At 34.8% G+C, this 27,283-nt stretch overlaps 1 protein-coding gene and 1 long non-coding RNA gene across 3 annotated transcripts in view; both read right to left on the bottom strand.

Moving 5' to 3' along the window:
- The window catches only part of DOCK10 (dedicator of cytokinesis 10), a 325,083-nt gene that overhangs the window by 236,867 nt on the left and 60,933 nt on the right, over window positions 1-27,283 (bottom strand). The window contains exon 1 of one of the 2 annotated variants that reach the window (XM_074298583.1): window positions 14,566-14,742. The exons of the other annotated variant lie outside the window; for it this stretch is intronic. Within the exon in view, the coding sequence (XP_074154684.1) occupies window positions 14,566-14,727 (162 nt within the window). The 5' untranslated portion in view covers window positions 14,728-14,742. Of the gene's footprint in view, window positions 1-14,565; window positions 14,743-27,283 lie in introns of those variants that run through there. 2 annotated transcript variants of the gene reach the window in all.
- LOC141560426 (uncharacterized) lies at window positions 18,594-21,931 on the bottom strand. Its single transcript, XR_012487713.1, has 3 exons — window positions 21,457-21,931; window positions 19,891-19,995; window positions 18,594-19,755 (listed from the first exon to the last, which is right to left on the bottom strand). It is a non-coding gene; the product is annotated as an uncharacterized LOC141560426 (long non-coding RNA).

The following is a 27,283-nucleotide window of genomic DNA, read 5'->3' as shown; positions in this document are numbered from 1 at the left end:
GTTATTTAATTGGTGTGCAAATTATTGGTGCCACTAAACCACATGTAAGGATCCTTGTGGGCTGCATATTGACTTAGTTTTCAAATATAATGCTACCTGTGTGTTATTGTATCTTTATTTTGTTAAATATTTCCCAATTATATTTTACTTTGGTTCCAGGGAACTTGGGAGTGTTGCAACAAAGTATTTGATACCTCTGACTTTAGAGCACTAAGAGGCTATTAACCTTACCCACCAAACAGGGGGAGGAACAGAAGATCACACAAATACTATGTGTCACAGATAGGACTTGAACCCAAATCTTTCTGGATCCACTTTATCAGACTGCTTCTTTTTGGCATAAAAAGATATCATTGAGAAAATGATTGATCGACCAAGGAAGTGAACTGGTCATATGATGAGATGGAGAAATAACAGATGGCCAGCCCAGCTGCTTCACTGGTCTCCTTAACATGGGAAAAAAGACCTAGAGAATAGCTTTCAGCATGTTGAACAGATCCTTTGTGGTGGGTCTTTGGAAAAACATGGATAAAATCACATGAGATAATAAGATATGAATAAGTTGTGATTTTCACCAAAGAAGAATATGCAAACTGACAAGACCACATCCATTGCACTGTTGTTGTTATTATTAGTAGCAATAGCAGCAACAACAACCAACATCCTCAGCAGCAGCAGCAACAGCAGTAGTAGCAGTAGCAATAGCACTAGTAGCAATAATAGTAATGATAGGAATAATAGTGGTAGTAATCGCTGCAGTCAGCTCACATTCAGTGAAGGAATCTCCTTGACTCCAAACATCATTCATCAGTATGTCAACATTAGTCCACTATTAAGCTCATGGGATTTAGATCTATTTAAAACTCTAATATTTATTGAGTATAATTCAGCTATTACTAAATATCTGGAAGTATGGTTTTATGGAGAGCAAACAATAATTGGCACATAGTAGGTACTAAAGGTGTTTGTGTATGTATGTATGTATGTTATATATCCCCCTTCACTTCCCCTAATGGTAGTTTTATTTTTTTAAATCCGTAATCAGGTTACTTAGCACTGAGTTCATACTACCCAGAGTCTCCTATGTATAGTCTGCATAGTCTGGATCCTCAAATTTCTGTTTTGTTTACCAAGCTCAGGAGAAAAATCCTATCTTTCTAAACAAATCTCAAAGGGAAACAAGAGCTGGAAATTTCTTCAACATCTCATGTGCCCTCGCATGAATCACATGGTAGTCACCTCCATGCTGTCAACAGCCTTACATTTTGACCCTTCTGTGGGCTAAAGGTTAGAGAAAAACTGAGGTTTGCAAACTCTTGCAGTTGTTTTCTAATTCCCAGTGAACATATATGTATAGGCTATGTTTAAATTAAAAGTAGGGACTGAATTTTGAGTTGGCCAACTGAGACCTAAAGCATCTGGTTCAAAGCCAGACAACCTGAGGGCAATTCAAACAATGCCAAACAGCAACAGGGATTATAAACCTCAAAAATGTCCACATGCCTGGAAATTTCTTGGAAAAGGTTTGGGGAAGCACAGATGGCAGAACAGGGATGGCAAGGCAAGTCTACCTCTTTCTTTCAGAGAAATCACTCTCTGGAAGCTTTCTCAGGAGAATGCCAAAAAGTACCTTATGGCATGACGAACACTTTAGGCTTTGGGCATATAATGATGTGAAATGCAAAATTATGCATGGGCCAATCTAAGCCACCATGCACAAGGGAATGTTCCACAGGTTCCAAAATTCTCTGGGGTGTGTTGAAGCCCTGTCTAATAGGAGAATGAGAGAAAGAAAAGAAGCCTGGATTTCTGCTTTGTTCTGTACAGGGTCGCAGAGCAAGAGTTCTTAACCTTGGATCCACTGATCTCTTGTGGCTCTATGAATAGATTTCAGGGGTTCTGTGAATTTAAAAAAGGGAAAATCTTTATTTTCACCAACTTTTAAAATAAACATCACTTCCTCCAATTATTTAAAAACATTTTTCTTAGAAGGGGTCTATAGGTTTAACCAGATTAGCTAAAGGGGCCCATCACACACACACACACACACACACACACACACACACACACACGTTAAGATTTGTGAGGATGAGGGACAGATCCCTTCTCTTGCATTCTAAATTTTATATACCTGTACTCTTATTAACCATTGTTAAGCTAATGGGCTGAAGCAGACAGTGGGCTAGGAGAGAGACATGGAATCTGCTATTTATGCAGAAAAAAAGTTGTTACTCATTTCTTGTATTGTGGTAGGGAATAAGGATATTGGGAATAGCCTTCTAACTGGCCTCCTTGCATCCTGTTTCCCATCTCTTCAATCCATCTTCCTTATAACTATTCCTAAAGCAAGGCTCCATATGTCTTTACCTCTTCCTCTTAATAATCATTTAAAGCTCACTTTAAGCATCATCTCTTAAAAGAAGCCTTTTCCAATGTCTCCAGTTGTTTGTGCTTCTCTTACTTTTCAAAGTAATTTTGATTTTGGTACATAATTTATATTTACACACCTCTCTCTCTCTCTCTCTCTCTCTCTCTCTCTCTCTCTCTCTCTCTCTCTCTCTCTCTCTCTCTCTCATCTCTCTCTTTCTCTGTATGTATGACCCTGGGTAACTCATAACCTCAATTGACTCAAATAAATAAATAAAATAAGTAAATTAATAAATTAACTCAGAGGAAAATTAATTGCAATTCCATTTTTTTTGGTAAAGTGTCTTATTTGCTTCTCAAAACATTCTTGCTACTTAAAGGCAGAGACCATCTTTTATCTTTTCTTGGACCTCCAGAGCTTAGTATAATGCCTGGGACATAGTAGGGGCTTAATAAATGTTTACTGAATGAATGGAAACTGAACATTGCAAGTATCATTATTCCTGTTTTACTCAGAAGGGTTAAACATAATTCCCAGGGTTATTTGGGCTAATTATCAGTAATGGTGTGATTGGAAAATATATCTCTTACCTCTGAGTAACATCCATTTCCCATTACACCATGTTGTCCAATGTCTGCCAATTCTTGTCAATCATACTGGACAGGCAAATGCAACAACTTCCAGGGAATCACAGAGAAAAGCTATTTAACCTAAAACTTTTTTTACTGCTGCCTTAATTCCAAAGATTAGTAGTAGTAGTAAAGGACAATTGAGAATTGCTCAGTAGGGACAAGCAGGATCAATATTTCCAATGATGACCTAACCTAAATAATTGGAATAAAGGGTATGTATATTTGTGTGTATGTAATTGAGGAAGTGAGTGACTAGAAAAGGTAGCAGAACAGTAAAATGGTGAGAGTAAGAGATGCTTGGGGAACAGCCAGTGAGTTCTACTGAGATCTATTAAATATATAAAAAAGCTAAAATAGTATCTCTTAAACAGTAGATGAATCCTGAGTGGGGAGATTATTTGAAACATGGATCAAGATCATAAAAAAGAATTAGGAATGAATGTGTCACAAATTGCTCGGATGGAAGAAAGAGTCACATCAAAGAGGTCAAGGATTCATTAAATAATTAAAAGAAAGACTTGAGTAACCATTGTGGAGAAGTCAATAGAGTGGAACTGGAAGACTTTTATGTTATTATGGATTTGTAGTATCTTGGCTAATATTTATGACCACCATGCCTCCTCTACTATGCACTCACCTACAATGTGAATAGCTAGAGACATAATGGTAAAAGTTCCTTAAAGCAAGGCTGATTGTTTTCTTTTAACTAGCTCTGGCTTAAAATGTGGAAAGGATGAAAGGAAGGGAAGGAAGCAACTCTTTTGAAAGGAACTGATATTTGCAAGCATAGAAGAAAAATAAGTATAGAAGAGGGATAACACAGATTGAAATTGAAATGTCACATGGTGCTTACTGAATGCAAAGGGAGGTTGGTTAAAAACATCATTACAGAAGGATTTTTGAAGACCAGAATGCCTGATATGATTTGAAACAAATGGTAAAAGTATTTCACAGTCCACTTCCTTTGCCTCTCCAAGAGCTTCTTTTTTGCTTGTAACTCCCCCTGCCTTTTGATTTCTGTTTCAGATTATCTTTTTCTCTGCTTATCTCTCCCAATAGCCTTCATTTTTGCAATATCTTTTGGTTCGATGATTTTTTCATTTAGTTTCATTTTTTAAACGACTTATTCACCCCATGTACCTTGGACTTAATAGTCTTCTTTTGTTGTTACCTTAGCTGTAGGAGGCTAGAATAGCCAACTATATCCTCAAATTCACTTTTATAAAGAATTAAAAACAAATTCTATACAAACTGCATTGCCACTTATTGAAGTTACTACCTGAATTTCTGAAATATCAGCATAAAACATGTACTTATTTCCATGCTGTGAAGGGAGGGAAAAACTTTCTTTGCAAAATGGAAGTGAACCATTGATCTTGATGAGCAACTAAGAAATATGCTTATGTCTCAAGTTGAGCTCAGGAAACCCTTTTATTTGAGAAAATAAAATACGATCTAATATTTACTTGATGTTAGTCATGATGTCCCAGAACATCAGAATTGAAAGGCACCTCAATGGCTAGCTAGTCTAAATTTTATTCTCTACAATATACCATACCAAAGGTAATTTAATCATGTCCAAAGACTTTCAATGTTTTTATCAATCTAACTTTAATTCTAATTACAAAAAGATTGATTTGGCACAGACTATGTGGTAGGCAGAATAGTAGGTATTGGCTATATAAAGAAAAAAAAAGTTCCTGCTTTCAGGAAGCTTACATTATTATGGAAAGAGTAAACTATAACACATAGATTATAAGGTTTATAGATTATAAATTAGAGATTTTAGATTTTCCACCTCATAATATGGAATTATAGTACTTAAATACTTCATAGATTATAGAAAAATAGACAAAAGATATGGCAAATCATTCACAAAAGAAGAATATCAAATGATTGATGGTACTACCAAAAAACTGTTCCAAGTTACTAATAAGATAAATACAAATAGAAACATCAGAAGTTTGACTGCAAATCACCAAATTGGCAATGGTGCTAAAATAAGAATAGTCAATAGTGAAAGAGTTATGGAAACACATGGCTAGCATACTATTGGTGGAGATGTGAGTTGATGCTTCATCTCTGGAAAGAATTTCAGAATTTTATTGACAAGAATTTATTTTTTTAAGAATTTTTTTATTAAATCTTTTTATTTTCAAAATATATGCAGGGATAATTTTTCAATATTGATCCCTGCAAAACTTTGTGTTCCAAATTTTCTCCCCTTTCCCCTCACCCTACCCCCTAGATGGCAAGCAATCCAATATATGTTAAACATGTTAAAATATAGGTTAAATCCAATATATGCATACATGTTTGTACAATTATCTTACTGCACAAGAAAAATCAGATCAAAAAGGGAAAAAAAGTGAGAAAGAAAACAAAATACAAGCAAACAACAACAAAAAGAGTGAAAATGGTATGTTGTGATGTACCCTCAGTTCCCACAGTCCTCTCTATGGGTGTAGATGGCTCTCTTTATCACAAGATCATTGGAAATGGCCTGAATAATCTCATTGTTGAAAAGAGCCATGTCCGTCAGAATTGATCATCTTCAACAATAATTTATTAAGTGATTACATTGTGCCATGTGCTCTCATTTAGTACCTGTTACATCAGTTGGGGCCTTACATCCTTAGGTCTTCTCCCCATGATAGAGTCCTTTCTTTCTTCCCTTTTTCTATCTTTTTTCCATTTTTGTGTGCTCTCCTCCCTCACTAGATTATAAATTTCTTGAAGACAGGGATTGTCTTTGTGTTTATTTGGATTTCCATCCCCAGAACTTTGCACAATGCCTGGCATATGGTAGATGCTTAATAAAGGTTTATTGATAAATTGACAAGAATTGTAAACAGTGGAGACACAAGGGCAAAAAAATCATAATCCCTGTCTTCTAGAAACCCACATTTTAATAAGGGAAATAACACGTAATTATTTACATGTGAGATATACATGGAATAGAGGGTAGATAATATCAGAAGGAAGGCAATTGAGAATGAGGAGAATGGAAAACAAAGAAAGAACTCTTAAAGAAGGTGAGATTTAAATTGAGTCCTGAAGGAAACCAGGAAATAGTGAAAAGATAGTCTAGGCCTGGGAGGCAACCAAGACAAAGGCACAGAGATAGGAGATGATTTGTGAAGAACAGCAAATAGTCCGGTGTGAGTGGATTGATTACACAGTATGTGGATGGGAATAAAGGATAGGAAGACTGATAAGATAGGAAGGGGCCAAGCTGTGGAAAAACTTAAATGATAAACATAGTCTTTTGTATTAAATCTTGGAAATCATAAAGAGCTGCAGAAATTATTGAGTTAAAGAGTAACATTATCAGATCAGTGATTTAGGAAAATCAATTTGCCAGCTATAATGCAGTTGAAAGATGTATTAGAGTAAGGAGAGAATCCGAAATATTTATAACTGTATTTCTTAGAGTAGTAAAGGATTGGGAACAAAGTAGATGCCAATGGATTAAGTATGGCTAAACAAATATGGTACATGAATATAACAGCTATTATCACTATGCTTCAAGAAACAAAGAATATGATGAACATAGAGTCTTGGGAAATATCTATAAATTAATACAAAGTGGAGTGAGTAGGACCAGAAAAACAATACAATTATAGAAGGAACAATGGTAGTCAGAATATAAGGTTTATAAATTAACTCACCTATACTGCTTTATATCATCCTGACAATAACTCTGTCAGGTAGGTGCTTTTATTGTTGCTTTTATTATCCCTATTTTTACAGATGAGCAAACTGAAGGCAAAACAGATTTAAGTAGCTTGCTCAGGCAATTAGTGTGTCAGGTGATATTTAAACACATTTTCCTAACTTCAAGTCTAGTACTCTATCCCTCTATCTACTGAACCATGGCTTTGTTTTCCTAGTTGCCAAGATATGAAAAAAGAACAAAATAAGAATAGAAAATGAATCCTTCAGAAAATTAAAATGAATCCTAGAAAATTATAAAGATGAAGCTTGGCCTCAGAGAAGAGCCCTGAGAACTAATTCTCTACATTCTTTATAGATGTGGAAGACTACAGGGTATGTATCACTGCACATGATATCAGATCTTTTAATGTATTAGTTTTGCTGAACTGTTTAAAATTATTGTTTGTCATAAATGATAGATGTCTAACACAATATTTGGAAATGTAGTTCCTATAAAACAAAATATATCAGTAAATGTATTTTAAAACCCTGCAAATTGGAATATGTCAAGTAAATTTACACAAAATAGTGATAACTGCTCACCTTTACGCAGAATTTTTCATTTGTAAAATGCTCTTTTTCTAATACAAACTGGTTTCTATTATTCATCATGGAATTTCTAATTGTAAAGTCCTAATTGAACTGAAGGAAAGGAAAGAAAAACAGAAAGAACACAAAACATTGTTTTCAAAGTGGCAATTAGGATCTATGAAGGAAGGATAAATACATAATTGGCTCTAAAAAATCCTAGTTAGGAAAATTTGCTTGAATAAGGAGAATCTGATAATTTTGATAAATATTTTAATATCATGTTAAATTTTCTGACTGGAATTTCCACTTTTTAATGGAAATTAACTCTAATATCAATAAACAGGTAAGAATTAAGCTCCATTAGAAAAGGTCAATTGATATGTCTAAGGATATCCAAGAAGAATGAGATAGATTTTTTTGTCTTCTCCAAAGTAACACAGTATAAAATCTGAAAGTGTAATTTGAATTAATAACGACATTTTATTCAGATGGAATCTTACTTCAATGATGCATTATTCTTATTATTTTTTTTCTGAGCCTTTGATTTTATATTTATGGGGAGGCCCCAGTATAAGTACTCTCCTCTGATGGAGATCAGCATCTGTCTGCAACCTAGAGAGGTTGATTGCTACACTGAAAGGTTGTCAGTTGCCCAGGGGGTCACACAGTCAGCAAATTCCAGAACTTGAACCTGTCTTTTTGATCCAAAGTTTAACCACCTAGAGACTCTTGGCAAGGTTGTCTCAGTACCAAATCATCTATGAGTAATGCACTAAATTTAGGTGACCTGCCAATCAAAATATTTAAGAGAAAAGGGCTTTATTTGAGATTTAAACTGTTTGGTCTCAAAAATTTTGTCTGAACTCACTAGATTACCATGTCTGATTGAATGTCTATTTCCCTTTTATTTAATAAAACTGGTCTTAAAGAATAAAGAATAAAATATTTTCCCCCAAATTAAACAAATTATACAAAATGATTCCAGTAGGGGGAAATTTTTCATGTTTATCTGAGCTCTCAATTAAACAACTTCATTAAAACACTGTGTAGGTGGCAGAAATAACCATGTAGTTCATTTAAATGATCCTCTTAAAGTAGTAGAAAAATGACAGTAATTTGTATTCATTTCTTCCCTGAAAACACTCACAATAAGCTCAATAGATTTTAAATTCATTTATTTCTCATAAAAAATATCACTCCATTGCAGCTTCAAAGTGCTAGGAGGTAAGATTAAAACCCATCATATAAGCTAATGTGTAATATCACTTTTCTCTGAATGATTCGTTTGGGTACAGAATACATGAGATTTGACCAGTGCCATATTAAAATCTGTATACTGAATAATCATGCAGTAATGGACTTCCTTCACATTTACCACAAGCTTGCTTGTTTCAACTTTATAATTGCCTTTCAACTGTGAACTCAAAAAGTTACTAAAGAAACTTACTCCTACATCTTATACCAGTCCCTCCAATTGTGTTCTGGAAACCAATCGATTACACTAGTACAGCAATTTTTAACTTCTCTTTCTTTATTTCTGTTTCTGTATTTTCACGAAATTATTGTGTATTTCTTCTTTTTTTGCATTTATCTTATTCTTCTATTTCTATATCATCTATGATTTTGTAAAAACCTGGTAAATTCCAGAAAGTGAAAGATTAAAATTATGTAGTATGTATGCTGAACTTCCCCAACACCAGAAAATGAAGAATTATATTGCTAAGTCCTGTACCTTTGATAAGTAGATTGTAAGGAATTTACAGAGAATATTTACAGGGAAAAGGAAATGATTTATTTTTGTCACTATATCTCTAGCACATGCCTCCCAAGTAGAAAGCACTTGATAAATGAATTAGAACAAATTATTCTAGCCACCAATGTAGAAGGGAGTTCAAAGTCATTTTTATTTTAATGTAAACTTAGGATTCTTCTTAAACCAATTCTCTAATTTTTCTTAGTTTTAGTCTTAGTCTTAGACTCAGCTATGTGATAGATATTTTTAGAAAAAAAGTAACATAGGTCAGGGATATTTAAGTGAAAAATCTTGTCTATTCAAAATAAGAAAATGAAAATAGGATTGTTAAGTCAAAATCTGAGCTATGTTGGCTAAATACAATATAAAAATAATTGAGGACACAGCAAACCATGTTTATCTCCCCTGTTAATAAAACGTTGTTAACTTAGCGTAATTAATTATTAAATAAGAACACAGAAAAGAGGGTGATTTTACTTCCCTACATCATGATTATCCTATTACATTATTTTGTAGGCTCCTCTCAATTCCTGTCCTTATTGAATGTGACATATATGAAAACCAACCTCTGCCAATGTAACTATATAACCTTCAAAGACAGTGATACATTTCTGTTTCTATAAACAATGCATGAGCCTCACTCACTACCTTGCATTATCCAATACTCTCAAAGCACTTTGCCAAGAAGAGGTTATCAGTGGTCATGTTTTACAAGAAGGTAACAATTAGGAAGGGATTAAGGTGCTCTGGCTCTCCTGACTCCTAGCTCAGTTTTCTTTCCATTATAGTCCTGGCAAGTTGTGATATTTGGGTCCATCATTTCCTCTGAGCTGCAGAAAGAATCAAGCAAGCTAGATGACAGAGAATTACCTGGACAAAATCTTGCTTCTGATAATATATTCCAGAGCCAAATTCCCTAGTTCCAGGGTTAGCCATTTACCTTGTGTATTAGAGAAGCTGATTCAAGACCTTTTAGAGACAATGAGGGAATGGAATTTTTCTGGAAGGCAACAAATAATACTGGAGCTTTGGAGCCACCAAAGAATTCCTGAATAACATACCGCTTCCTTGGAAGCAGCCATTAGCACCTAGTATCTCTGAAAAGTTGCTTAGCAAGGCAAATGCTTTGCTCAAAGAGATTTTAATATACAATGAATAATAAAAATATATAGCATTTAAGGGTTTGCCAAATGCTTTATATATATATGCATATATATATATTTATATGTGTGTATATCTCCTTTGATTTTCACAACAATCTTCTCAGTAGGTATAAAAATCTGAGAACAAGAGAGATTGAGTGATTTACCTTGGATCACATAGCTGGTAAGTGACTAAGGCAGGATTCACCCTAAGGTCTTACTGATTTCCCAGGCCAGTACTCTATACTTCATGTCACCTTTTTTATTTCCTCTGAAGGTCCATACCTTCAAAATTTCTAATGTTTTAAAGTTTTTAATTTATATTAATTTATACTTGTTTTTTTGCAAATTTTTATAAAATATATTTATATTTAATTCATACATAATAATAAGTTTAAGTATTTTAAGTTTTAAATAGTTGGGTATTCCATTTCAATTTCCTTATCCAAAAGATAAAATGATGTAAAATGATAGAGCTAGACTGAGGAACATTAGAGTTTTCACAGCTGGGGTTCTGATATTCCATGATTTCTAGCAAAGTAGTTCTCTGTTTTAATCTAACTGGTTCAAGGAGTGGATTGTAAAGCTCCCTCTATTTAGGGACTTTTGAGATAATTAGTCAACAGCCCTCACTGGGGGGCTAGTATCTTCTCATCTCACTGTCCATCTTGCATCTAGGGGATCTTGGTTTTGCTACCAGATTGTTTATGAATATATGACTGTGACAGCTCCATAAGATGATCAGAAGGGTCATCTCCTTAGTTTGCCTCAGTACATTGCAGCTGATAAGCTCAATCAAGAGTTGTGTTGGTTGTATGTGGACATGTCAATGTCATTGACTTAAGTCAATCTAGGTTGACACATTTGTTGAACACCTACTATGCTTGGGGCAGCATTTGAGGGACATCCTGTGAAGTATAGAAGGAATTTCAATTTAGTAATTATTTACCATGATCAACATGGAAGTAGATGAATGCAAAGCTTTTCAATGCTCCAGGTGCCAAAAATCTAGCTGGAGATCCAAGACATAATCATAAGCTGTTAAACATCATTGGAAAAGTCAAATAACAATGAAAGAAATGAATGTTAGTGGAAAAAATAAATGAAACAGGCAAATTATTAACAATTAAGTTGATACGTAGCCCAGTTCAGGGTACATTGTGTATACTTGATAAATATTTGTTGTATGGGTAAATGGATGAATTAAGGAATGAATGAGTGAGTGAGAGTAAAAATTGGATTGCAAGTAAGAATAAGCTATTTTTCACTTTCTCATTTATAAAATGAAAAGTGTGAGCTAAATTCTCTACAAGATATCTTCCAGTACTAAATCTTCTAAATCTTATGATCTTAAAACTCATTCAGAGGAGAGAGATGATCCAGGAAAAATCAGATTGGGAAAGCCAGACTTGAGCTGGCTTCATTTCAGATTGAAGTAAATATTAAGAGGAAGATAATGCAAGGAAGAAAGTGAAAGATGAATTCAATGAGTAAAGCAGATGAGTGATGCTAAGAATACATGAAGTCTAACATACACATTAGTATTTCTGACTTCATCCTGAAGGTATTAGGAAGTCATTAAAGGTTTATGATCATAGAAGTGATATAATTATGGAAGAGTTTTAAGAATATTGCCCTGGAGACAGTGTTCAAAATGGGTTGAACAAAGAAGAGATACATGGCAAAGAGACTAGTCACAGCTAAGTTACAGATAAGACAGTCTTAAACTTGAGTGAGCTAAATCAGAATGACTATAAAGTGAAGAGTCCAGATGTATCATCAAAGAAAAATCCATAAGATCTTAGTAACTGGATGGATATTGTAAGAGATAGAGGATGAGAGAAGAAAATCAACGATGCTTCAAGTCTTGGTCACTGGAAGACTAATGGCTCCATTACCTGAAATAAGGATGTTAGGATGGAGAACTATTTTGCTGAGGAATGATGAAGACTTTCGTTCTAGATTGTCAGTTCTTATGATATAGAAACTATATATGCTTAGCTCATTCTATCTAGCACCCAGCAAAATTCTAATGCATTTTCTGATAATAATAAGTATTTAATCCCCCATAAGAAACTCTAATTTAATTAAAATAATGAAAATATTTTGCTGCATAGATGAAAAATAGCACAAATGATTTTCATTTGAAATAACTAGGGATCAAAATTAAACCTTTTTCCATTACTTCATTTTCTTGGCAGTTTAAAAAAAAACTCTTTGTTGATGTTGTTCTTTTAAACAACACAATCACTTCTCAGTAATTGTCTCCTTATTAAATCTTCCCTTATAATAAGGAAAAACAGGTAAACAAAAATTGATAGCAACTTCTGACAATGCAACCAATTTTCTGTACTTTAAATCTACTACTACTTAATGGAAAGAAAAGGCATTTCATTATAGCATCCTTGGCTTCTCTCAAGAATCATGCACCATCTCCTAAGGAAATCTTCCCTTAGTTGTTAATATCCTCTTGTTTTTCCTTATGTGTATTTAACATTGTAGATTTCTTTAAGTGCAAATCTAACTAACTCTCTCCCTTACTCAATGGACCCCTGTCATATATTATTTCTCTTCTAATAGAATGTAAACTCTTTGAGAATAAGCCTTTTACCATTTTTTGTTTTCGTATAATCAATTTCTAATATAGTTCTTAGCACATGATAGGTATTTAATTAATACCAGCTGATGAATTGATTGCTTTTTTATTGTTCCCCTTTTTGTATTTAATTGTGTCTTTAAGATTTCCTACCATTGGGCAGTAGACTATACGCTTCCTGAAGGAAGGAACTGTGTAGTTTTTATATCTTTTATCTCCAGTCCATAGCAAAAGGCCTTGAATACAGCCTGCACTGATAAATATTTGGTTAACTGAATTTAGAATACATTTACAAAATTTCTTCTCTTTAAAATTCTGTCATGAAAAGTATTTTCTTTAGGAGAGCTGCCAATTTTCCTAATGTATTTCCTTGTTATGTTTGAATTACTTTCTTATTTTAGCAAGACCAAAAAAGGGACTTTGATGGTTTTTTCACATTGCATGCTGATAATTTGTTGTTGATTTTTAAAAGATTGATTTAATTAGTACAGCAGCAATAACAACAATAAAAAGGAGAACAAAAGGCTACTTGTTCAGGTGATAACCATAACAAGTTGGAGGTACAATCCTGTAGAAATGGACAAAGTTCAACCTGTTATCATCAGATTTGAAGCAGGATTTGTGGAACAAATATATGCATGTCTCTTAATGACCTAAATTGCCATATATTACTTGTCAATCTTCAAAGGACTTCACTGATATGAGCTGCCACAAGTTTGAAGTTATCAGTATAAAATCAGTTCATCTTAGCAGAGTTAGCTATTTGAGAAGCAGTAGTGAGAACAGAATAGACAAGTTTTTTTTTTTAACTCATGTAAGTATTGCACATCAGATTTTTAAGAAGAAATAGTTGGGGAATGTTGTTTAATAACCTCTCTGTCATTCAGAGGCACAAACTAAGTAAAAACACCTTTAACTAAAGAATTCTGGGCAAACAGAGATTTTTCATTCACTATAAGACACACACATTTGATATATGAAAGGAAAAATGTCTATTATACAAAAACACTCAGACTTCAATATTTCCCCCCAATTTTGGAAACTTCAACACAGATGCTATATCCTGGTGTGGAATTTCAGTGACTAAGCAGATTTTTATGTCTCCTTCAATAGAAAGAAACTTAGAAGTAAGAAGAAGTGTCCTATAATTCACACCAGAGAGAATCTTAAGGAATTTGAAGTAGAAAAAAGGTAAAACAGGTGACAACTAACAGCATATCTAAAACAACTCTATTCTAAAGACAATTTCCCCAAAAAGGATCAAGGATCAATAAATAAGAAACTTGATCATAATTTTATTAAAGGATTCACTCCTTATTCTGAAAACACTCATGATTAAAGAGAAAAACTGTTCATTTTTAAATCACCAAATCATAATTAAAAATTCATTTGAAGCTATGCTATACGTAATGATAAAACTGACCACCTTCAGGATTTTACATTGCTGCAACACAAATAATTAAATTTCTATTTATTTATTCCTTAAAACTCAAAGCACAAAATAAAAAGCATTTAATTATCTCCCACTTTGAAATGTTTTTTCTGAATGACAGTTAAACATAGGTTTTAGAAAGCTAAACAGAGGATAGTTTCCAATAGTCCACAGGTATAATCTAATTGGATAACAGACAGATTCCAACTGGGTTAAACAAGTTTCTGAATACTACTCAAACTGTCATTCACAGGAACCAATCATCCAGACTATACTTCTTGCATCTACAGAAAACCAAACCAAACCAGAACAATACACCCAACAACTTCAACCATTTATTCCATAGATAGGAACAATTAAGTGATCTGAAGCCAAAGAGTGAAGTATACTCTACCATGATGATGAGGGTCCTGGGTCTGCTTATTTCGTCCTCACTATCCAGAGGCAGAATTTCATGTGATGGCTCTTCTTGGCGTCGCCGGCAAATGTGTGGACAGTTCCTCTGTACCACAGAACGAAAGGCTTGTAATAGAACAATACTGGCAGCGCAGCCCATCGCTGCATCCTGGAGCCTACAAAATAACTTCTATGTTTATGCTATGTTTGAAAAAAAAAAAAAAAAACAACAGTGGCTCCTTGTCCCTGCAAACAGCCTACATTGCAGCTGCAGCCAGCCAGCTCTCCAATCGCTTCCTTGGGTCCTGATCATCTGATCACAACTGAGTAGCTTGGATGCAGAGATAGGAAAGATTTGATCCACTGAAATGAAACACACTCAGAAATATGAGTGCGTTTTGCTGGGAGAGTGTTTCCTCAACTCACTCAGGAGACTAGGCTTCCTGTACATTATGAAGATGGATTATAAATCTCAAGTTCATGGATCTCAACATATTACAATCTCCTCCCCTCCCAATAAAAGTCTGGCTCCAAGATAACAAATGTGTATAGAAAAGTGAGAAGGACTGACACCAATAATAAGACTAGCATTGATAATAAGAGTAGAAATATTGAATTGAAATAAAAAAACCCTTTTTCAAAAGGAATCTTTGCTACAACTACACTTATTAAGTGATTAAAAGGATGCACTTTGCACATGACATAAGTTAGGACAATTCAATGGTATCGTCTGAGACACAGAGCCTTACACCCAATTCTCCGAAGAAATCCTTACTAACATTGCCTCTCAATGGCATGGTTGTTCTGTTCCCACACATGGAGTTTTGCAGACTATTACATTTTCATATTAATCCAGGGTGGGGAAGAGGATGGAGAGATCAAAAAGGATTTCTACTAATGAAATCTGGGCTTGAGCTAAATGAAGTGACCTGTGAGGAAAGGTAACTCTAAAAGCACCTTTTAGGTCCCAACTCTAAATATTCCAGGCATAAGATACAGGGACTCCTAGCCGTTGGTAGTTAACAGCTTTGGACTCTGACTCCAGTCAGACTAGTCACTCAGAAGGCAGTTAAAGAGATGCTTAGAAATCACATGACCTTCTTGGAATGGTCTCAAGACCTAATGGTACACTGTAAGATAATAGGGCATCAGAGGAAGTTCGAACTAAAAATATCTCACAGAAAATGGATTTTGCTTACATGCAAAGAAAGGTAAGAATTCTCAGTAGGATTTTAACATTAGGCACTTTCTTTTAGTTTGACTTTCCAATGTGATTATCTGAGCATCAAGGAAAGTGAAGGGAGGTGGATTTTATTTTTATTCTTGATAGAGGCTGTTCAATTCAATTCTTCAAGTATTTATTAAGGACGCACTGTAGTCTAGTAGCTGTGCAATAGAAAAACAAAAAGAAAACAGCTTTTGACCTATGCAAACTTCTCTTCAAAGTGGATACTCCTATAGGAACTTTGGGAAAAGGCCCATTCTATGATAAGGTACAGCAAATAAAGCTCTACAATTTGCTGCCTCTTCTCCACAAGCATCTTGTGCTGTACTTGATTAGGCATTAATTGCTCACTAATTTGTCACAACACAGTATAATGCTCATGGGTATGCTTGCCAGAGAAGGAAAACATATTCTCTGAGACATTAGGCACTTGCTGCCAGTGTTTTTTTCCTCTGTCTGTTTTGAGCAAACTTATTCTGCGTGCCTGGAAAAAGAAGGAAAAAAAAAAAACTTACACTGCTGGCAAATATGAGACTAGCTCCCTTAGAGATTTCTCAGAGAATCTTGGTGTTTATCTAAACCACTTGTATTTCAGAGCACTGAGGACAGCTCATAGCAAAGCTGTGATTAGTAGGTATATCATACAAATGGATTTTGTACACATTTATTTGTGTACATATTTGTACACATATTAATAATATACTTTATATACAAACATACATTTACCTCTACCTTGCCCTATACACACACTCAGAGAGATACTATAGATAAAGAGAGATGGCCTCAGGGTTAGATAGAATTAAATAATCAGTGCCATCTCTTATACATAGACTGTGAACTCTGTTAAATCATTCAAAGTTCTATACAGCTCTCTAAGAAAATATAGCAAAACATTTGCTGATGAGCATTGGGCCACTAGATGGCAAAGTGGATGTAATGCTAAATCTGGAGTCAGAAAAAAACGTATCTTCTTAAGTTCAAATCCAGCCTCAGACACTCTTACTTGTTGAGTGATCCTGTACAAGTCCTCTAATCCTTTTTTGCTTCAGTTCCTGATCTATAAAATGGGTTGGAGAAGGCAAACAACTCTAGTATCTTTGCCAAGAAAACCATACACGGGGCACAAAGAGTTAGACAACACTGAAAAACAACATTGGGAGAGAAAGTTTTCTCACTGCACGTTCCCAATGAAATACTATGCCTATCTCTGTTTCTTGCATTTCTATTTCTATTTATCTCTATCTGTCAAGCTCATGCATTGGTATATAAATTGATATTATATTTATCAACCTATATGTAAAAACATATATGTTTTCTTTCAATTATTTTCCATGTATATATATATATATATATATATTCACAAGATGTTATATATAGTGTGTAGAAAGCCAGCTTTAGAATTGGAAGACAGACTCAAGCTTTGCTTCTGACACTAGTAGCTGTGTGAATCTAAACAAGTCACTTATCTTTTCAGTGTTCCAGAAAACTCTCTATGACTATAAATTATTTAGGTCCATTGTGGAAAGATTTATTACTCTAGAAATTCCTTATAAAGTCCCAGATACAAGCTAGAAACAAAACAAAAACATGTTCATGCATCTGTAGCCAGAAGAGACATTTTTCTCTATAAATTTAAAATCTCAATATATAATTTTACAATATATATTGTTGTCCCTGAACAAGAAGTATGACCCCTGGCTCTCCTTCCCATCCTAGATGTACATCTGGGAAAAAAAAGTCATGCCAAAGTGATCTCCTGTGCTATTGTTAGGATTGCTTATCTATTTTACCAGTCTCATCTGTTGCAAAGCTGAAGGAGACTCCCTGGCCACACACACCATATGGTTGGCAGCTTTGGGACAGACTCACATTCCAAACTCCATTCCCAGCCCACTTCCTTCTGAATTTGGTTAACCTCTTGTGCTGGCTTTTGCAGATACTTATTTTGGTAGTTACCAAAGTCTTTTGGGGAGGCGACTAAGATATCTCAGCCTACATGGATATTATTTTCATAAACTCTCCCTTGGCCTGTAAGGAACTCACACTTAATCTTGCTGGGAGATAGAGGGATTTTGTATGTAGCTGTTTCTTGTTTAATTATTTTTCTAAAGATTTCATTCCTTGAGAATCCTATCATATAATGGTTATTGCTTTTCAGAAAAGATCAATGAATAGAAAAGACACCAAAAGAAAGACAATTAGGATGATAGTGATGAAATATCAATGGTCAGCTTCTGAATAGAAAAAAAAAAAGTCACTCCTCACCATCCCCTCCACCCCAAATCAAGTTCAAATTATTGGCCATTTTGTAACATAAGTAAAACTCGCATGAGGAAAAATGTACACAAAGCATTGAAAAGCAGGTGTGAAATCCGTGGTGATAATTGTATTTTAAGTTATAATAAAAAAGTATTTAATCCTATGTCAAATCAAGAATTTGTGTGACCTTCTTAAAATGACCTTAATGACCTTAGGAAACTCTCTTTTGCCTTGGGCTTTTTTGAAATGCATAGTCACTTATGGAACCAGGATATCACTGTACAGGATAACAGAAAACTGCAATGGAGGATCAACTGTGATAGACTGAGTTACTTCAATCAATACAACAATCCAAGACAACTCTAAAGGACCCATAATGAAACATACTATTCACCCCGAGAGAGAATTGATGAATTCTAAGTACAAATTGAGGTATAATTTTTTTTATTTTCTTTACTTTTATTACATTTTTACAGCATTATTAATATGGAAACATATTTCGCATGATACCACATGTTAAATTGATATCATATTGCTTGCCATATTGCTCAGGTGGGGAAGGGGAGGGAAGGAGAGAATTTGGAACTCAAATTTAAAAAAAAGGAACATCAAAAAATTAATAACAATTAGAAAAAGAAATATATTACCACCCAAAGGCTATAAAAACATATTTATTGCATATCACAAAAAACAGAAAACTGGAGTATTTGATCTGGAAAGAGTGCCTTTGAAATCATTTAAAGTCTTATTTTTACAGTTAAGGAAGCTCAGACTCAGATGAAAAGTCTCTTGCTCAAGGTTACAAATGCCATAGTGAATGGCAAATCTGGAACTGCAGAGGGCAAGTTTTCATTCTCCAAATCTGGGGCTCCTTCTACCATATCACACTGAAACTCATAGTCTAGAAGGCGCTGATATACTAGAAAGCCTATTTTCTCTCTTTTTCAGAGAGGAGGAAATGATGACACAGATATTAAGTTAGAGTAACTGTCAGCAACATAAACACATCCTAGCTGACAACTGATATATTGTTTGGGTGGAGAAGGGAAGAGAGGGAGAAAATTTGGAACTCAAATTAAAAAAGAATGTCAAAAAAATTAAGAACAATTAAAAAAAGAAATATATAACTGCCCAAAGGCTTAAACACTCCAACTTTGGCATAAAGAATCATCACAGTAAATGCTAAGTGAGAGATGCACAAAGCAAGGGATCATAGTCAGCAGATTAGGCTGTAGTACGCAAAACAATTCCCAGAGGATGTTAGCCTGATCTCTTCTGCTAATGCCTCAATGAAAGGAAGTTAGCATTAGCTTAATGAACCGGTAGCAAATACATTTCTTTCTTTTTTTTAATTTTATAATTATAAATTTTTTGACAGTATATATGCATGAGTAATTTTTAAAAATAACATTATCCCTTGTATTCATTTTTCCAAATTATCCCCTCCCTCCCTCTACTCCCTCCCCTAGATGACAGGCAATCCCATACATTTTACATGTGTTAAAATATAACCTACATACAATATATGTGTGTAAATCCCATTTTCTTGTTGCACATTAAGTATTAGATTCCGAAGGTGTAAATAACCTGGGTAGATAGATAGAGCAAATACATTTCTTATATTGGTGATCTCTGCCGAGAGAGATGGACTATCAAGTAGACCAGAGATAACAAAGCAGTTCCTTTCCTCAAGGATATTGCATCCTAAAAAGAGAGACAATGTATACACATATGAATAAACAAAAATGCTTATGTGTATATACATACACAATGAACATATCTCCAGAATTCTCAGTAGACCCATCAGGAAGAAAACTGCCGCACAAAATTGTCACATACTTAACAGTAGCAAAGATGATAGCCGCTTCTTTCAATAGTCCAGGAAAGAAGGGCTCTTCTGAACTTCCTCTCTCCACAGGCTGAGGAAATAATTTCTTCAGAGTCCTGGGGAGAAACTGATCTAGTTAAGGATGAGCACATGCTGTCTCTTTCTATAGCTAGCCTAACAACCCCAAGACTCCACAAATCCCTGCCTTGGTCACCAGGCAGGACAAAGGATGGATATCTGCCACCATGTACCACCTTTTTTTTAAGTTTCCTTCTATCTCTTTTTTCTTTTCTTTTTTTATTACATTAACACATATTTATGGAATAAAACAAATTAATCCATAGCATAATACCATATAAAAGATGATTATATATGAAACTGCAAATCTTCTACATATAACTTGCTATTCCTTTCAAACATACAACAAAATTATCATGTAGATGTCTTTTTTCTAATCCTTTCATTCCTACCCTTCCTCACCTCTTTCTAAGGGGCTATTAATGAAATCAACATCACCTTTCCTACTGTAAAGTGTGTGACAATCTATTGCCTCGTGGCTTTGCTGAGGATTCCTGATATATCCATTTTGTGTGTGTGTGTATGTGTGTGTGTGTGTGTGTGTGTGAGTGTGTGTGTTTATATGTATCTGGCTTCTCTAATTAAGATACAACCTCCTTGAGAGGAAGAACTGTTTTATATCTTCTTTGTACAAGAACTTAGATGACTAAGAGGTATATGGTAGGAGGTTGACCTGACCTGACCTGGATCTGATATGGCTAACCATCTCAGTTTTACTGAGACTGGCTATTGTAGAGTGGTACCTCTATGGAAATTAAGACCTATATGCTTCCATAAGATCATGTGAACAAAGGAATTTATCTCATACAGTGACTGGCATCCCTTTCCCTACTAGTCCATCATATAACAGTATTTGGGACCATTCACTTGTACTGACCTTTTTTAAAATAGAAAAATAAGGATCACTGGACAAGATACACATTAGTGCTTTTTTGTCAATAGATTGTTTAAAGCTATCTTTTGTTTATACATTGCCTGAAATTCTCTGTCATTCATACCCTTCTCTGCCTCAGAGAACCATCCTACATAATAGACTTTTTATAAAAGAAAAAGAAGAAAAAAATGCAGCAAAATTATCCAATGTTTGAAAAAAAGTCTGAAAATACAGGCAAGGTTCTATATCCATGGGCCTCTAGTTCTCAAAATAATCAGGAGAAGACTTCTTTGGGATCATGCTTATTCTTTGTTGTTTCATAACACATAGTCTCAATTTTTTGTGGTAGTTGTTCTTTCCATTTAATAGTATTTATAATGATAGCCTTCATTTATACAGTACTTTAAGATTTTATAAAGTGCTTCACATATATTATATCCTAACAACCCAACAGGTGAGGAAACTGAGGCTGAGAGAGGACAAGGGATTTGCCCAGGGTTGCCCAGCCAAGTAAGTGTTTAAGTGAGAATTTGAATTCAGGTCTTCCTGATTCTATCTAATGCATGGCCTAACTGCCCTAGTAATAGCTAGCATTTATATAATACTTAAAGGTGAAAATTACTACCTTTTTAGGTCCTCTTCACCTCCCAAATCTTCCACAAATATAATGGCAAAGCTTCTGTAAAGCTGCTGCTCTTCCTTTTTTCTATTCCAAGTCTACTGACAAAGCTTTGATGATAACACATGGATTGCTTGGCAGCAATAAAAATGACCTCAGTACATGCTGTCTTAACTAAGGAAGAAAACAATCATATCTGTTATTAACATTTGTTATGTTCACCCTGTGTGATATTCTGTATCCTACACAATCCTTTATGCATACCACAGGTTAGTTTCAAGAAACTCTTATATAGGATCCTTTAAAGGACTTACGGGTAAAGGCGAGCTTATTGGAAAATGTGAGTTTTGAGACTGGGAATGACAAAGGAAACTCATATGAAATTTTGGGAAGAAATAGATACTTTAATATTTAAACTCACCATCATTTTTCAATGCTTTTACTTTTTGAAAGCAAAGATGTGTTTGAAACAAAATTGAAATATGGAAAAATGATAATTGCTGAGATGTCATTTCGCACATAGAACTCAAAAAGCTTTAGTAACACAGTGGGCTTTCACATCCTTGGACCTCTGCAAGTTGATCATGAGGAGTTGGAAAATCCGTAGAAAAGAAAAAGTAGAAAAAAGGAAAGTCTAGGATCAAACTGGCACCCCTATTGCATTTTAGATCAAGTCTGGCTTAGAGAAAGATTTCCTTAGAATTGTCACTTATGAAGGAGAAGAGATTGTATCAAATGTTGCTAAGTTTTAATGTGCTGCTCTCTGATGAGATGCAGACTAGTAAAGCACAAAAGAGTTGACAAATAAAATTGGTGAAAGTGAAGACCTATGTCCTGGGTATTTGGGCATACTCATTCCTGCTAGCTGTTTGCCCCTCTGAGCCCTACTACATCTCTTTGACCTTTACTCAATAAATCGATCAACCAACATATATTAAGCCCTACTATGCTATAGCATTGCACTGTGTACTGCCAACTAAGACAAAAGTGAAACATTAATTGCTTTTAAGATGCTTACATTCTATCAGGGGAGATCACATGACCTTGTGGGGTTCAATCTTTTACCATACTTAATGCTTATGACTCCACTTTCTGCTTTCTGTTTCATCTAAGATGCTTATCTCAGAATCACAGACCTAGAATTGGAAGAGGTGTTTGCAAGTGATCTAGACCAATTTTTTGCCAGTATTTTATGCCATACTTTATGCCAGAATTCATTGTAGAGCCTGCATGTGATATGTTTCTAACCTTCCTAAATTTCTGCTATAAAATCACTCTCAGAGTGCTTTACATTGAGTTTTAGGACATACTGGTTACTGAGGTTTGCAACAATTCAGCAAACATCTCTTAGGATTTTTTGTTCAGGATTTTATGCAAGGCATAAGGTATAATTCAGTAGTTAGCTCATCATCCCAGCACAAATGCAATGGCAGTCCATTCAATCCTTCCCATCTTGTTTAATCCTTATCTTCATATTCTATTAGACCCTCCAGAGAGGTTCTAACCCACATGCTAGAGACCTTCTCATAAAGACTGATGTAGTATCCAGACTGCTTTTTTGTGATTCCTTACTATTGTTACATGGGTGGTCTACCATTCTTTCTAGATATGCATTTCATATATATATATATATGTTTATATTTTTGTATATATATATATATTTATATGTGCATATATAAATATATATGCCTTTCACCATTCCTTATGGACAGATCAGCATCACAAATATATTAGTCTCCTGATATATGTACTGATTTTCTAAGTCAATTGATTGTCAACCAACAGTAGGTATATCATAATCTGGACCTGAGCTATTTTTCATCCAATTGGTTTTATTGTCTGAACTGTTGGACCAGACTCTTGAAATAATCTTGGACTTCATCCAAGAAATTCTTTTAAAAAATCAACACAGAATTATCTAAAATAGGAACATTTGGAAGTAGATGTTACAGTAACATGGCTCCATGGTGAGGGGACATCTGTAACCAGTAGTCAAATATAAACAAAAATTCTGTGTAGGAATATTTGATGTGGTATAAGCATAGTTTCATGGGAATTGTAATCTTGTTTTAATTTGGATCACATAAAGCTATTTTTCCAGGGCCTGTTGAGCCTTAGAGAAACTGAATTGCAGTTATATATACACATATGTATGTGTATGTGTGTGTTTTGATTATAATTGAACTGTAATCAATAGTGATAAGATCCATTTATATTCTTTAGTTCCATGGAGTAATTGATAGTTGCATTTACTCAGAAACTACTTATAGGTAACAGTTGTTTGGAGACAAAACATTCTGCTGCTCCAGATGCCAAGGTCAACTCAAGTGACCCTCAAGTCTAGGCTATAGTAATTAGTGAAGAGGATGCTGGCCTTGAAATCAGAAATCTTCTGTTTGAATCTTGGTTTTATTGTGAGATGTTGACTACATGACTTTGCCTCTCTGAGATTTATTTTCCTTACGTAAAAAATGAAAATGTTGTCCTAGATAACCCCTGAACTCCCTCCTTCCATAACTATCTATAATCTGGTAACTTCAAGAGACAGGAACAAGCTTCAGGTTAGAGTTTGGTACAGTTGACTTTTAAGATGCTTTCCAGCTCTAAAATTGTGTGTCAAACTTTTGAAAATTTTAATTATGTGCAGAGGTTATGTTCGAGCCTTTACTCAAAGTCTTTGGCCTATCGTATTGATTCAGAAATCATTCTTATTCTATACTATACCGTCTTTTCTTTTCCTTTTTTCTTGAATTCTCATGACTCAGGGAAGAAGACCTAATGGGTCAGGGAGAGAATGAGAGAGTCAGGACACCATGCTCTGAACTTTGAGACTGGGTCCCTTCGTAACCTTAACCAAAGTACTTGATCCTTTGCCTTATTTTTTACTATGAGTTTCTGTGTTAGGTTGGGGATAATGTGGTAAGTTCTCACTGAAATGAATGTTATTTATCCAGATCATGACCAAGAACTAGGAAGTAAGGGGGGAAAGATCTCTTTGAAACCAACATTGTTTTTGCAAATAAAATCAATAATAACAAAGTTTTTGCATTAAAACTCCCACATTAGACTCAAGGCAGTCCTTTGGGTTCTGACTCAGGGACTAGATACCCTTATTTTGGGCAATGTCCTAACAAACTTAGTTATTTGACTTCCTAGCCTGCAAAAAAAACCAAACCAAAACAAAACAAAACCCTTTGAGTAAAGTTGTAAAATTTTAAACTAAGATTGTTTGCCAGCCTATTAAATTACCAGCCAATGTACAATGTACAAGGAGTGCCTGTACTCCCTCCTCTGAAACAGATGGTGGTGACTTCTACACTTAACAGATGGTCTTTGAGAGTTGTGGCTGCACTATCTGTCAAGCTTAGCTAGGATAGTCCTAAGATATTTCTCACTGGGTTTACTTTTAATACTGGTGACCTTGCCAAAGATTTTGCTCCACAGACTAGCTTTGAGAACCCAAGGTTACCTTTATGTCCTGATAAAATACCAGAAAAAAACTCTCAAAATAAAGAACGCAGGGTAACTAGATAGAGCGACAGACCCTCTGTCAGCAACCAGAAGGGGCAGCCAACAATCTGAGGGTACGGGATGTCAGATAAACTTTAAAGAAAGCTATGTACTCCGAAAGCAGAGCAGAATTTCAGGACATGAGCAGAAAGACTGCCCTGAAATTTATACTGCATATTACGTGAAAATTATTAACATTAAAATCAACAAACAATTCACAGGACCAGATTTATCATTATTAATGCTAACTGGAATTATATATATATATATATATATATATATATATATATATATATATATATATATATATATATATATATATATATATATATATACATACACACACACACACACACACACACACACACACACACACACACACACACATATATATATATATATCACTTTACATCAATAATTTTATTTGCTCTTTTAGCAAATAAACCACCTTCTAAGATGAGGAAACTGAGGCTGAGAGAAGTTAAGTGACTTGCCCAGGATCACACAACCAGTACTCAGTCAATAATATTTATCATATTCCTGTTATCAATTAAGTGCCTGCTAAGTGTTAGGCACTGTGGTAATTCCTAGGGATAAAAAAAGAGGAGCTTACAATCTCTAATAGCAAACAAATATGTATGAACAAGTTGGAAACAAGATAAATAGGAAATAATTAACAGAGGGAAGGCACTAAAATTGAGAAAGTTGGGAAAGGCTTTGTTTAGAAAGTAAGGTTTTTACCTGGGACTTGAAGTAAACCAAGGAAGCCAGGAAGTAGAGATGATGAGTGAGAGAATTATGGGAGACAGAATGACCTGTTTGAGGAGGCCAATTTGACTAGACAGAGTTGGGGGAGAGTATGAGATGCAAGAAGGTTGTGAAGGACTTTGAACAGCAAATACAGAGATTTTACATTTGATGCTAGAGGTGATAAGGAAGCATTATTGAATCTTTCACTTTCACTTAAGGAAGAGCAAGTTGACAGTTGAATGGAGGATGGATTACCTTACTGCAGTGAGGGCCCAGTTATTAACATAATATAGCATAACGTAAATTTTGTAGCAGCTCCAATTAATATGGTTTCATGATTTTGTGTGACTTCATTTGGAAGCCTATGGATGAAAGTAACTGCAGCGGATGGTGGCAGCAATCCACAACAGAAGCTTGGCAGCATATGGATGGTGATAGGATAAGGAGACAAACAAATGAAGAGTTGAATTAGTTCATTAAGGGTTCAAGGTAGAAAAGTAAAAGGGAGTGTAACCAGGGCCTGGAAAGAGCTAGTATATGAATGAGGCAGGATCTGAATTCCATATTTCAAGTCGGGGGTGAAGAGGTGAGGAGTATCTAGAGGTTAAGTGACATTACTTCATTTATAAGCAGGCTTTGAACCCAATTTCCCCTAGTGGCAGTTAATGCTTATTTCCATATCAACACACTACTTCTCCAAGTAAGTATCAAGTGCCTTCTCTGTGGAAAGATATATGGTCATAATGATGACTGAGTCATTAATAACAGGTTAAATTGTGTTCATTATACACTACTAAGGAAGCAGGGAAGTGAGTCATTTATTTTTAGAAAAGTTTCAGTACAAACTGTGTTTTTTAAAAAAGTTTTTGTACTTGAAAAAATAAGCTTTAGTTACCTGAAAAATTCAGTTATATAGAACAGCTCATTCCCTAATCATGTTGAAGAATGAATAAATGGCACATTTCTGTATATGATTTTATTTTGGGGTATGTGTGTGTGTGTGTGTGTGTGTGTCTTGTTTTTATATGCTGCAAAGAACTAACCACCCACATACCCTAAACCTTTCAAGTTAAAAAGAGCTTATGACAATCACAAATTGCTTTCCAAACAAAAAAATGGCAGTCTTTTAAGGAGAGAAGTAGGTAGGAGGATAGACAGATAAACAGATGGAGACAAAGACAGATATATTGATCCAGAGAGAAACAGGTAGAGAGGCAAAGAAATAAAGATAGAGAGACACATGGAGACATATAGACACACATACACAGAGAGAGAGACAGAGACAGAGAGACAGAGAAGATGAGAGAGAAGAAGCGGGAGCAGAGGAGAAGATACATAGAGAGGAGAGACAGGAGAGAAAAAGAGGCAGGTCAAGAGCGAGACCCCCCACCCCCAAACAGGAAAAGGACAAGGTCAGAGTAAATTAGTAAATTTCAATATGACCTTTTCTTCCATGTTTGATGTGTAATAGCCCCAAATATTAATTTAAGTTTAGTTTAACAGCTTGCAAAATGTTAAAGAAAATGAGGACATATACGTTTAAAACACAGCAGGAGGAGGAGCAAGGTTCTAC

The sequence above is a fragment of the Sminthopsis crassicaudata genome, chromosome 3, assembly GCF_048593235.1.
Source record: "Sminthopsis crassicaudata isolate SCR6 chromosome 3, ASM4859323v1, whole genome shotgun sequence".
Taxonomy (NCBI): Eukaryota; Metazoa; Chordata; class Mammalia; order Dasyuromorphia; family Dasyuridae; genus Sminthopsis; species Sminthopsis crassicaudata.
The sequence above is the reverse complement of the archived record's forward strand: the minus strand, read 5'-3'. Positions and strand labels throughout refer to the sequence as shown.